Here is a 13689-nt window from a genome sequence, read left to right as displayed (position 1 = left end):
AATACCATAGACATAACGAACTGTTCGTCATCTAGTCCATACAAAAGTAAATTAACTATTATATTCAAATTTACATTTAACACCTTCTCCTAATTTACTTTTAACATTTTAATAAAAAAATAAAATCTACCCTATTATTTGTTTAAACTTTACACATCATCTTATTCTTAAAATAACTAAATTTAACACTATTTAAGGTTTTGTTAAAATATCAGCAATTTGTTCATTTGTTGCACAATATTCAATTTTTATGGTACCTTCTGACACTTTTTCATTTATAAAATGGTAGCTCACGTCTATATGTTTGCTTCTTTTGTTAAATTGTCCATTATTTATTAACTTGATGGCACTTTGATTATCCACCTTTAATGTAATTTTAATGTTACTGTTCAATAGTTCATCAATCACGGTTTTCAAAAACGTCAGTTCTTTAACACACTCCGCTGCTGCTATGTATTCCGCTTCCGTACTGGAAAGGGAAACTATGGGCTGTCTCCTTGAACACCATCCAATAGGTCCTCCACAAAACATTATAACGAAGCCAGTAGTGCTTTTCCGAGATACTATATCGCCGGCAAAGTCAGAATCACAGTATGCCACTATTTCGTTACAGTCTGAATTTTTGGTGTAACTAATACCATCTTTTTTATTTGACACTAAGTATCGAACAATGCGTTTTAAGTTAATTACATCCCGACAGGATGGATTGTCCAATTTTCTGCTACACATATTTACCGAAAAAGATAAGTCTGGTCTGGTCTTGTTTGTAAGATATAATAAACTACCAACAAGCTCTCTATGTGGGAAGCCTTGATTCTTCGGGGGTGTTTCATCTTCCTTGAGATCGTATTGCATCGGTGTTGACACAGGTTTTAAATTTTGAAATCCAAAATTCTCTAAAGTTGCATCAATGAAGTTTTCTTGTGATAAAGTTATTTTACTATTATCACATTTTATTTGTATTCCTAAGAACGAAGTAGGATTGTTACATAGTACCATTTCAAATTCATGTTTTAATTCTTCGAGTAATTTGTCCATTTCATCACAATTTTCACCAACCCAAAATCCCATCATCAACATAAATGGCCAGAAATAACGTTGAAGTGATATTTTTGAATATGCATTTTTCACTTTTGAGTGCAGTAAGCCCTTTCGATTTGAGTACTTTTGTGAAATGTTCATTCCATTTTAGGGGTGCCTGCTTAAGTCCGTAAAGTGATTTTTGTAACAAACATACTTTATTTTTGTTGTTTTTTGTCTTGAAGCCATCAGGAATTTTCATAAAAATGCATTGATCCAATTTGCCATATAGAAAGGCGATTTTTATGTCAAATTTACGAAAAACGTAATGATTCGAAGCTGTCAGCGCAAAAAGTATTTGTAACGAAGTAATACTAATTACTGGACTAAATGTTTCCTGATAGTTTATCCCATATTGCTGTTCACAACCTCTTATAACCAATCTTGCTTTAAAAATCCCATTTTCCTTTATTCTAAATACCCATCTGCTACTTAATACCTTTTGATTTTTTGCCTTTTCTTTATCTACATACTTCCACATATCATTTTTTATCAGTGATCTCTTTTCTTCATATATTGCTTTTATCCAATTTTCCTTTTCTGAATTAGTTATGGCTTCTTGATATGTTAACATGACGTAATCATCAAATCTGTTAGGAATTCTTGTTTTTCTCCCACTTCTGGTCTCACAGTTTGGTATTCTTTCTTGTAATGTTCTAAATTCTTCTTCCGATCCTTCTCCCAATGAGCTGTTTTCATATTCCCTTAAATTTTTTATTTGATCATCTTCTTCTTCTTCTGTTCTGTTTTCTTGGTTATTATCATGTTCTTCCATGTTTTCTATTATTCCATTTTCAGTGTCACTCATGTCATTTTCTTTTATATTTCTTACTTTAGTACTATTTCTTTCTTTAACATTTTCTAAACTTTGACTGCAAAATATTACATCCCTTGATATAACTATTCTTCTGTTCTTGGAGTCCCATAGGCGATAACCACAGGGCGCATATCCAACAAAAATATGTTTATTGCTTCTTGAATCTAGCTTCTTTAAGTATCCCAATTTTTTTGCAAATGCATCACAACCAAAAATTTGTAAATTAGACAAATCTGGTGTCCTACCGGTCCATTTTCTATAGGTGTCATATCAATGGTATCCGATGGACTTCTACTTAATAGATATGCTGATGCTCATTTTCTGCTGTAGACTCCCAAGCGGTTCTAAAAAAACTATAATTTGGTGGTAAGGACGATAGTATTTTAGATATTATCATGTTTTCATCAATATTTTGATTTAGGCTGTTTAGTCTATGTGCAATGTTCTCGATTTTGCTTATGTGTGAACTTAGATCGATTCCTTTCATATAACTATAACTGTAAAATTCTTGTAACAAACTACATATTTGATCTCATGAAGATTTCTCAAAAATCCCTTTTATTTTATTAAACATTTCGTTTGCAATTCATGATATGCAAAATATATTTTTTTTTTTCAACAACATTAAAATCAGGTTTTGAGCTTTCGCATCATATTTCGTCCATTTTGCTATGGTATCAACTGAATCATTTTGTGTTACTTTGTGGTTACCATTTACAATATCATATAAGTCGTATGCCTTAAACATAACAGTAATCTGCAGTTTCCATATTTGATAAGACGTTTCATCTGCCAGCCTCTCGATCTTATTCATGTCCTCTGAGTTGAATGCCATTTTATTTCTTTTTTAACACCACTTTTATTTTATTACTTTTTAACGTATAGCTTTTACTGCCCGGATTATGTCTGAGAATCTGGGCCCATAACCTGTTGGGTTTTTTATTTTAGGTTTCACACAGACTAATAAACCGTAACAGTTAAAAAATTTTAATTATAAAACGTAAAAACACAAAGAACATACAAAACGTAAACGGAACGTAAATTTCTTACAATCATAGATGGTAGAACATGTCCAATAATACCATAGACATAACGAACTGTTCGTCATCTAGTCCATACAAAAGCAATAATCTCGGAGAATGATTCTTTTTAAGATTATAAATCCCCCTCTACAAAGAAAGTAAAAACAGTGGGTGTTAAAGACATTTATTACTTTAAAGTTATAGCTAGCATTTCAATAGGTTGTATACAATTTCTAAATTATGTATTTTGCCGTTCTGACATTATGCAGTTTGCCGTGCAGTTCGTCAAAGGAGCCAACTGACATACGAATGTAGTTGAAAAACTTTCGTTCATCATTTCTCAGGTCTTCAAAGAAGGTGTAGAATAACCCCACTTCTTCACCTTTCTGATTAACAGGATGCACCCAATGAAGGCGCTCACGCCCTTGTCTTTTTCGAGGCCGAAACAATAACCAAGCTATAATTTGCCCTCGATTCATAGTCACTGTATAATACTTTCCTCAGAAATGGTGACAACGAGCATATGTATCTGAATAATGTTTTTGTACGGTTACAAATCGTGTGATACCTACGTTTAAAATCGTACAGTGGGAAAGCAACTACACCACGATACAAACTCGTACGACATTTGATCGTGCGGGCGAAAACGTGTAATGTGCAATCAGCGTAATGTTCAACGAGCGTTACTATGTTCTATGGCATTCACGTTCTCTACTAATTTTATTTCGATCGATAACTTCCTAGTATTAATTTCGGTGACAAGACCAAAATACTGCAGATGAGTAATTTAACACGGATTTGGTAATATTTTATTATTTGCTAATGATTTTAAATTTATAAAACCATCAAGTCAGAAAATGATATCCTTCAATTTCAATCTAACATGGATTCATACTATATAGGGTGTCACAGAAATATAAAACATTAAGTGAAAAATTGTATGTCCGATCGTCCCCCGTTTTCGAGAAACACGTAGTTAAAGTACAGGTTTTGCCGGCTTTGATTCATAAATACAGCTCGTAACGCTACACTCAATCAGCTGATGATTACCAGTATTAGTGTAGTATTTGTTTTGTATTTTTTTGCTCACGTATTGTTTATTTGTTAAACTTTTAATATAAATGCAGCATTACTTTTTTTTTATTAAAACGATTTGCCCATTACACAGAAGTCACACGGATTTAAATCAGGACTACACGTCAGCTAATGCATAGGACCACAGCCATCTCTAATACAAGCCATGCTGAGAAATTTGGCAACAGCGCATTGCTTCGATGTGAGAGTCCTATTCTGCGAGTCTTAGTTATTACTACACGTAGTTACACATGATTTTTAGACACCCATTAAGATAAAAATTAATTACTAAATAACATCACTGATAGTATGTGACATTATTTAAAATACACTTCAACATGTAGGTATTAAGAATAAAATAGAAAAGACAAAAGATTAGATGTAAACATTGTTAGGTACCTACATGAATTTCATCTCGATAATTGTAATTTTATTAAAGCAAATTTCCACACCACAATTGAAGTATTGCCAAGGCGCGTTAGCTTTTTTTGGGGTTCACCAATAGCCCTGCCATCCCATTAGAAAAAACTAATTACAATTTCTAATTTACGGATTTTTGCTGTCTTACAGTTAGCTGAATTTGAATTGGAGTGGCGGGACTCTTGCTTTCTATAATTTATAATTTTAACGTAATCATTAAGCAAAACATTAGCAAAAGAAGATAAAATTTGGAAGAATATATCTTTATAATGTTTTCCAAAACTAAATATTTTTGAAAATAGTTAATTTTCCTAAAATTGGTTTTTGGTGTTCAGCCCGTAAACATTGTGTCTGCAGATTTTCGTTATTACTTATTTCTTCAAGAATGGCATAAATGTGAAAAAAACTATACTAATATTATCAGTAGGAACAGAAAGTCCTCCCCTTTGTAAATAATCAAAATAAATATCTCCAACGCAAGAGCCTTTATTGTTTATTATGAGCGAAACACAATTGTTGCAAGTTATCTTTTTACGAGCAGAATGAACTGCATATCCTGAAATGGAAATTTTTAAGGAGTCATCTAAATCACAATTCATTAAAAAATCGGAATTTAAAATTTCAATAAACTGACTTATGTTTAAGGGAGACTCTTCAACAATTTAAATTCCTGTTTCATTTTTCTCTGGTAATTTAGGATATGTTAAAAGCACACTCAAAACATTACCGGCAGTGGATACTTTTTTTTACTGTTTTTATAATGTCACTTTCGTTAAAGCGATGTATGTAAACTCCAGAATATTTTCATGGAGTCCAATCTTTGCGAGGTATAGTACTTATGCATTTTTTTTGCATTTCATCATTTTTTTGGGAATAAAAATATAGACATACTTGTACTTACATTTTAAAGATGATTTATAATTTGAATTGCAACTGGGAACACAACGACGAGAGGCATTTTGTTAAGAAATAAACCAGAAAATTTACAACCAAAACACACAATCTGACCTAAAACATTTTCACTTCTTTCACATAATAGTTAATATTGCCTTCTGCAATTAAAAACTGTATCCAAAGGTATTAATCACTATAACACACTATAATCATCCTTATTGCACATTTACTGCACGATATTTCCGCTAAAATTAAAATATTATAGAACAACGAAAAAACACAACTAATGTATTAGTTGTAACTCTCATTAACTGGGAAATCCTGGGACTCCCACAGTGTTACCAAGTAAACCTTCAGCATGGCTTGTAAGTAGAGACGGCTGTGATAGGACCCATACATCCAATCCACCTTCCAGGAAACGGTTCGTCCAAAAACTCACGCATACTATTCCACACTGATCTATGACACTGACACACTGCGAATGACTTCGCCTAACTACACACATACATACAAGCCTACAATATTAAAAGAACAAAGATTTACTCTAGGTTGTAATATAAACATCGTCAATTACACTTAATCTAATCTAACAAATAACAAACACTGCATTAGTCCAAAATACAAATGAAATACAACACTGATATCGCTAATTAACAGTTAATCGACTGCGGCGTTGTAATATCATGAACCTACCAGAGTAGAGCTGACCTTTGTCTATATCACCGAATAACTAATAAATCACGAACACCGTATTTAACAACCAACTAATAACGTACATATGAAATTACTTTACAAAACGATACCTATATATTCAAGAAGTTGCCACCTTCCAAACGCCACAAATTGGACTTGTGTGCTTATAAATAACACCTACTTGTTCCGCCTTATACAAATAAATGAAACTTTATCCCACAAACTGTATGTACCTATGTGTTTCCCCGAAATTAAACACTGGTAGACATACAGTGGTAGTAAATTTTACTGTAGTAGTCAAGTGTAAGGCGTGACATCAAGGACATAAAAATAATAACAAATCGTTAATAATATACTTTATTAAAATGCACTATAAATTAATCACACGCCATATTCCAACAGACTGAAATTTAAGTTTCCTTTGTTAAATGAAAGATGAAAAAAAAATATACTTCATTAATTTCATATAGCATACTTCAGAAACACATTCATTTATAATACATATCCAAATTAAACCTGAAAATTATTTCTATGTAAAATTTGGCAATACAAACTCAACTTTCTTCCACAAACAGGTCACATATGGTTCCTATTACAATATAAAATATTCTTTATTTTTAATGATTTGCTGTCACTAATACTATTTCAATTTATTTAAAGTTAACATACGTTGTATAGTGTGAAGCCTTTTCATGTGTAAATTTTTATGTCAAGTGTTATTTTTTAATTTATAAAACGTTAATAGTTTTCCTTAAATATTTTCTTGTTATATAAAATAAAACTACGAAATGTAATTATGTCATCAATAAATTCCCTTCAATGGCAACAGCAACTACCAGTAAGATAGTTTTATAAAAAATTGAACCGGCCAAATAACGCAACCTCAGGATTGTATTGCAAGTCAGTCTTCCATTGATGTGCTATTCTGCTATGAAACCATTTCATTCCATGAGTTACTATTGCTTGAGTTGGTACTGTTAGACGAAGACACTGTAAAAGATAGAAATAAATGTTTACCGAAATAATAACAAAATATGAAGAATTATACCAGGAATTTCAACAAATAAATAAGTCGATTGAAATAAAAGGAACCCAGGATGAATTTTTTACAATATTGTTTAGAAAGTTCCACAAAATACTGTTTAATATAGTTAATGCAATTTTAAAAACAGTTAATTTCTTTACACAGCAATACACATTTATTTTATTGACACCTTATACTTTCACTCAACGCAGATATTTTATCTAACAAACGTCAAACTAAACCACTTGTGCGATTATTCCGAAGACTGTTACTTACCTGACGGTTTAGGCAATTTATCCTTAGGACCCCAAACTCTTATAGTACAGTCATCAGAAACTGATACCATAATATTGTGATACACAGGATTCCAGGCAACACAATTAACGGTTCGTGTATGTCCAGATAGTGTAGCTATTGGAAGTTCATTTCTTACATGCCATATGTATACCTTAAATGAAATTAAGATTCATGAATTTATATTAGTATTTAAAATTAATGCACATAAGTAAAGATCCCTAATCATCAATTTATGGCCTTCAAAGAAACTTTGATGGCAATTTTCACTAAGTTGCAAAATATCTTGTAATGTACAGGAATAAGAATATACTTGCATCAAAACATTTTTCAAATAAAACTTGTTCCTTATTTTAATATAAGATCGTACACAACAGCTAAATTTTATTTGATACACAGTGTTCAAAAATAACACGGTAGATAAAAGTTCTTCAAAATACGAAACAAAATCTGGAACAGGCTATAAATTGCGGCGATATTAACATTTTTTTTTTCTTTGTTTTAAATGGCCTAAAAAGTTCATAATATGATATACTCATTGTGGTCAAAATAAAAGTTTCACCAACTCATTCCTTATTTTAATACAAAATCGTGTGTAACTGTCAAAAATAGAAAAAAGTTATGGAATAAAGTTGTTTAGAATGTCAGCATATGGTGCTATGAAAAAACATGGCGATATACAGGGAATGACGTTTATAATCAATAATATTTTCTAAATAGATCCATAATGACATTTAAAACATAATGTTATAGCAATTTTGACCTTAGAAACAAATAAATAAATAAAAAATTATGGTAGTTTTGATGCCAGCCCTGGTGAGCCCGATTTCTAAAACATCAGGGTGCAGATGATATGAGTAATAATGTAATAAGTATTGATTATACTAAATTCAGGGTCAGTAGTCGGAATCACACGTCCGGTCTCGCTTTGGTGTTAGTTATTAGTTATTCGTTATGTAACCACCCATACCCGGGTGAAGAATTGATCAATGGGTTATTTATTTTTTTTAGTCAATATATATGNTATGTATATATATATATATATATTCGTTCTAGTCATTTTTGGTTTCCTTTTAGCAGATAACGAAAAGGACGAAAAAGGACATGCCGCCGATAGTGCGGAACTTCGCAGTCGAAATTACGGAAAGAATAGATTGTTTGCAACTTAAGTAGAAGAATCGGTTTGATACACATAGGCGTGTAGTAAAACCGTAAGGGAAAGTCGGGAAGCGCGATTCGCATAATGGAAAGGACAACCATTTTCAGTATAAAAATTCCACAGGATTCACAGTAAAAGGAGACTGACATACCCACCTACCCCGGCAAGGAAGAGAAAGACCAGCATTGATAAGTCGAGCAATTGACTGGCTCTGTATTACAGTCTGAGATAGCTTCTCCGTATATGTCTGATTGGCTATGGCATTCATCAGTCGAGAATTTGGCTAGCTCTGTATTACAACCTAATATAGTTTCTCCGTTATGCTTGATTGGCTGTAGCATTAATCAGCCGAGAAATTGACTCTCTGAGAGATCTCCTACGTTTGTACTCGTTATAACCGACATAAGGCTGAAGTGTACAGTCCACCTCCCTTGGTTTGTTCTTGTCCCTGCCTGGTGCCGTTGGTTTGACAACCCGTAGATCCAAAGTCGAGGCCTTCCTGTTAATGCACCCACCCCGCTACCACCAAAACGAGGGACTCCCCCACCAGGTTGCTCTTGAACATCGTTCCGTCCGTATCATGTCGAATTTCCCGTAATGAGTCGAGTTCAATTCAATAGATTGTTCCACCGAAGACTGAGCCATCTCAATTCGCTGGCCCCGATTTGGTCATCCATTGCCACCACCGTCCACCCCCACAGCACGCTACTGTTGCTTTTCCACGCTCACCGTCCGCTGGTCTGACGTTGACGATACGACAACGGTACCATGTCGCACCAACCGACCGCTCCTGAAGTCAACAACCAACAGAGTATAGGTGTGTAAAACAAACCAGTTCGCCACTCAATACTGTCCTTTTTATCCAAAATGACTACTTAATTATTATCCCTGAGAAGCTTACACAGTTACCATTGCGTAATCCTAACCACCATGCTAGCTACTAGTTTTTCAATTAAGTTTGTATTTATTTTATATGTCGTCACTAGCTTTAGGTTTTTCCTATAACTACCGGCAGTTCTTTCAGTGCTTGGTACGGTATTTGATCTGGGCTTTAGGCTAACAGCTGGTTTGCCCATCCTAAGGTTTTGCCTGTGTAACTGGTGTGTTTGTGTTACTAGTCATTTACTGTTTATCAAGACGAAGTTCTCTGTTGAAGAACGCTTGGTTAGAGAGGAGGGGAGTCTCTGTGAGTTGCCGTGCCTTCGTTATTCTGAACTTATATAAAAATTACAGGCACTGACCCCCACTGGCAGGTCTCGTTCACCTTATGATGTTCCACAAAAAAAAACGATCCATATACAATAAACCGGACGATGACCGAGAAAAAAAACAAACATACAAACTACTACTCTACACCCGTGACCTGTGAAAATGACAGTTCAGACAATAGGTACTTTAACATGTCCTATCGAAGTTAGGTCTCGCACGACTTCTATCCTCCCTGGTCAAGACGAACTTCCAAGAGTTGCGTATTTTACACCTAACGTTGGAACATGGTCCTACCAGTTGCGGACTATGTAACAATGACCTATTGTATTTTTTGTTTCGGTGAGATATCTGGCTACAACCCTAAATTACCCCAGGTTATACAAATGTGCTTGTCGCCCACTTTCCTTGTTCCTTGGTAACATAACATTGTAGCGTGGAACCATTACAGAAACATTAAATATAATTCTAATACATTTTTAAATTTTACATTTGCGATATGATTCGAGCACCTCGGCATTATTCTTTTTTATATTTATACTTTTCACCTTTACTATTTAATATCCATTTTTCAGTGTCTAAGTACTACTTATTTACTTTTTACTCTTTTTTTTCTGTGCGTCTTGTACTATACTCCTATGTCTTTGACCACTATGAGTCATTTAAAATAAAGGAAAAGGCATTTGAATATCGTGCCATTTTTTTGCATGCTCCATATTTTAGCACTCTGAACAGCATTTTTTGATTAGACCAATATTAATAATGTTGCTTTTCAAAAGAACTCTTCTTTTTTCTATTTTTGAATATCATACAAAGTAAATTAAATTTAGCTGTTGCAGGCGATCACATATTAAAATAAGGAACAAATTTTGTTTGAAAATTCGGTTAAATTTATAAATTGGTCACAATGAGCATAGTGCGGACTTTTGTCACTCTGTATATGCACACAAGCAGCAGCTTGGTTTTATGGAGTTCACTGTCTCAAATTTTGACATTTGGAGTTAAACTGTATCATGTAGCTAAATATTCCGCCTTGAACAGAATGCGTAGAATTTATTTAGGTAAAGAACTAAAACTTAAAACCAACAAAACAAAAACTAGAGCAATACTTATTCACAGAAACTAAAAAAAAAAAACAAATTCTAGTACCCAGTTAACTTAAGAAATAATACTCGGTATTCAAACTCTTCCTAAATTAATAATACTAATTTCAAGTGTTGTCGACATTGAACCGATTTACTTTCACGTCATATAATATACATTTCACGCCTATGCGAATAAAGTAACCTCAACTCGTGATACATTAAAATAACTAACATAAAATTGTTTCAATTGGAACTCGTACATACATTATTTTACATTTTTTAAAAGCAAAATTTTGTTCGATAGTGAACGTAAATTGTCAAACATTTTTATTTTTTTTTTAAAGTGCATATTTGTTAAAATGCGTACCATAAGTTTGCGTACAAATTGTACATTTCATATCGTTATTTTGAAAAACATTAGGCGCAATGTATTTTAACCGAACATTTAGTATTTTTTAAACTGCAAATTGCATTAAATTACTGAGTTAATCACAACTAGGGTTGCCACCTTTTCAGGCTTTACATAAAGTATTTCTCGACTAAAAGGTTAAAAAAAAAAGTACTCAACATAAAAATAAAGTATTTAATTTTTTGTTTTTTAAAACATATTTTTTTTACACCTACCAGCCAGTAACAAATTGCTGTCGCTCTTAAATACATTAATAGCCTCTAAACATGGCAAACAAAGATTTAAGTAAACTAAGTTTATTTTTAATTAGTTTTAATGAAGGTTTATTCCTGTCGTCCCGCCACTTTGCGTTCATAATAGAGAATACTTTTTCTGTAAATGCTGAAGTGGCCGGAACGGACAGCAAAAGTGACACTACTTTGAACAGATTTGGGAAATCAGGTTGTTCCGTAAATATCGCTTGCCATTTTTCTGTGCAATATTATTGATGTAAAAGTACTCTGAATTTCGAATAATCGCTTACAAAATCGCTTACAAAATTACGATGTTTACTTAAGGCCTTAAATAAAGTATTTTTGCGTACTTTAAAGTATAACATACGCACAGTCGAAATAGAGTACAATACTTTATAATTAAGTATGGGTGTCAACCCTAATCACAACGCATAAAAAATATCTAAAATATGCGGTAAAAGAATGGAAAATCAATGTTCACAAATTCATCCCCTGCACTTTTAGAAACACAACCGTGCATTACGATAATAAAATGTATGTATGGATTTAAATTGCACAGAGTCGTACTTTATCAACAAAATTCCCGATAAGCTTATATGTATAAAACATTTTTACTAATTTGGCGTTCCAAACTTTAAGTTAAAATTATCTACAACATACAAAAAAAAAATCCTAAAAACGCTATTAAATTTTCAAGATTTTTTCTATTTAAACTAATCTAATCTTGAAATTGTAAAGCGAATGAATTAAATCTAATGTAAAAGTAATTATCAAAATAATAAAAGACAACATACTTGATTATCTTCACTTCCACTGGCAACAAAATCTTGATTATGGCCCCCGAAAGTAGAATGAATTGTGAAATGTCCCTGAGTTACGCCCTGAAACCGTCTTACTAAGCAATGGTCCTGTAAATCCCATAAATGAACACCTTGAGTTGCTACATTAATCAGAGCTAATCTATCATTCTTATCTACAGAAAATGCCATAATAGGATGCTCTTCTTGAAGCCTGCAACTATTATTAAAAAGATACTGCCTTTTTATTGAAATTTTAACGACTTACACGTTATGGTCGGATAATTCTTCAAAATTATAACTACGAATTCTATGATGAGTGTCGGAAGCAAGAACATTCTTTCCGTCCGCTCGATATGCTAAACAATTAACTCGAACTCCTTCCCAAGTATCCAATATTGATCCTTCCATATCACATTGATAAAAATGACCTCTTATGCCCCCTACCTTAAAATAAAAGTTAATTTACAAAACAGTAGCAATAAAACATAACAAATTTAATTTAAATAGACTATTTTGAATATGTATACAAAACAATAAAATATTGACAATTCAAAACAGACTTTTTGTGTACCTGATATGAGAACGAAATGCTCGTAACAAGAAAATTAAAAACAACTGTTAATTTCGGGAATAAATTTCATAAGATAGTGAACATAATTTACATTTACTATAAATGGAAAATATTCGATGATGAACGTAAATTATCGAATATTGCCTTATTCTTGGTGCATATTTGTTAAAATACGTATTGTTACGTATAAGCATGTACGTGAAAATCGATTCATTGATTTTTGTAGGTCCAAGAGTAAGTATGGGTTTCTAAAGACAGGAAAGATAATAAATTATATTAAGACTACCGTAGGCGTATTTACGAAGCAGCAAGTTGCATATTAAAATAAAACACACGAATGTTTCAACACTAATATAACTGAAAAACTCGACAATTGTTTCGACAAAAAGTAACAACTTTTCTGTACTCCTGAAAATGACCTGGTAGGTCGATACAGACGAGTTGTTTTTTAATTATATTATTGTTGAAACATAATGGTGTTTTATTTTAATATAATAAATTATATAGGCTAGGGAATAAGCATTTAAAGTCATCATTTTTGCGATACTCAAGAACAGGAAACGAACTTTGCTGCGTTGCAGGTAATGATCCACAGAACAAAATGTACTGAATCATAACAATTATTTGTCAAAACAAAATGGCGTCTAAAAAACCGTAGAAAATGCAAAATATTTCGTTTCTTTGATCTACTTCGAAAACTATGGATTTATTACAGTACAGAAGTTATAGAAAATTAAAATATCTCCAATATGGGCCGTAAACGAACGTGATTTCGGGCTGTTTGTTTAAGAAAACTCCAGACACCGAAAAATAACGTTTTTTTCTATTTTCAAAAATTCACAACTCTTTTAATTTTGTAGTTTTACCTCCAATTTTAGTAGAGAAAATAGCTATACATTCATTTATTA

The 13689-nt window shown here is 32.5% G+C and overlaps 1 protein-coding gene across 2 annotated transcripts in view; it reads right to left on the bottom strand.

Annotated features, from left to right (window-relative positions):
• Positions 1-6341: 6341 nt before the first annotated feature.
• LOC108738436 (WD repeat-containing protein 26) overlaps positions 6342-13689 on the bottom strand; it is a 64258-nt gene continuing 56910 nt past the window's right edge. The window contains exons 7-10 of one of the 2 annotated variants that reach the window (XM_018471840.1): positions 12476-12654; positions 12205-12427; positions 7301-7472; positions 6342-6990 (exon numbers count right to left, since the gene is read on the bottom strand). In XM_018471840.1, the coding sequence (XP_018327342.1) occupies positions 6929-6990; positions 7301-7472; positions 12205-12427; positions 12476-12654 (636 nt within the window). In that variant the 3' untranslated portion in view covers positions 6342-6928. The remainder of the gene's footprint in view (positions 6991-7300; positions 7473-12204; positions 12428-12475; positions 12655-13689) is intronic. The other variant, XM_018471841.1, reaches the window with a different exon arrangement.

Source organism: Agrilus planipennis, unplaced genomic scaffold, assembly GCF_000699045.2.
Source record: "Agrilus planipennis isolate EAB-ADULT unplaced genomic scaffold, Apla_2.0 scaffold211, whole genome shotgun sequence".
NCBI lineage: Eukaryota > Metazoa > Arthropoda > Insecta > Coleoptera > Buprestidae > Agrilus > Agrilus planipennis.
The sequence above is the reverse complement of the archived record's forward strand: the minus strand, read 5'-3'. Positions and strand labels throughout refer to the sequence as shown.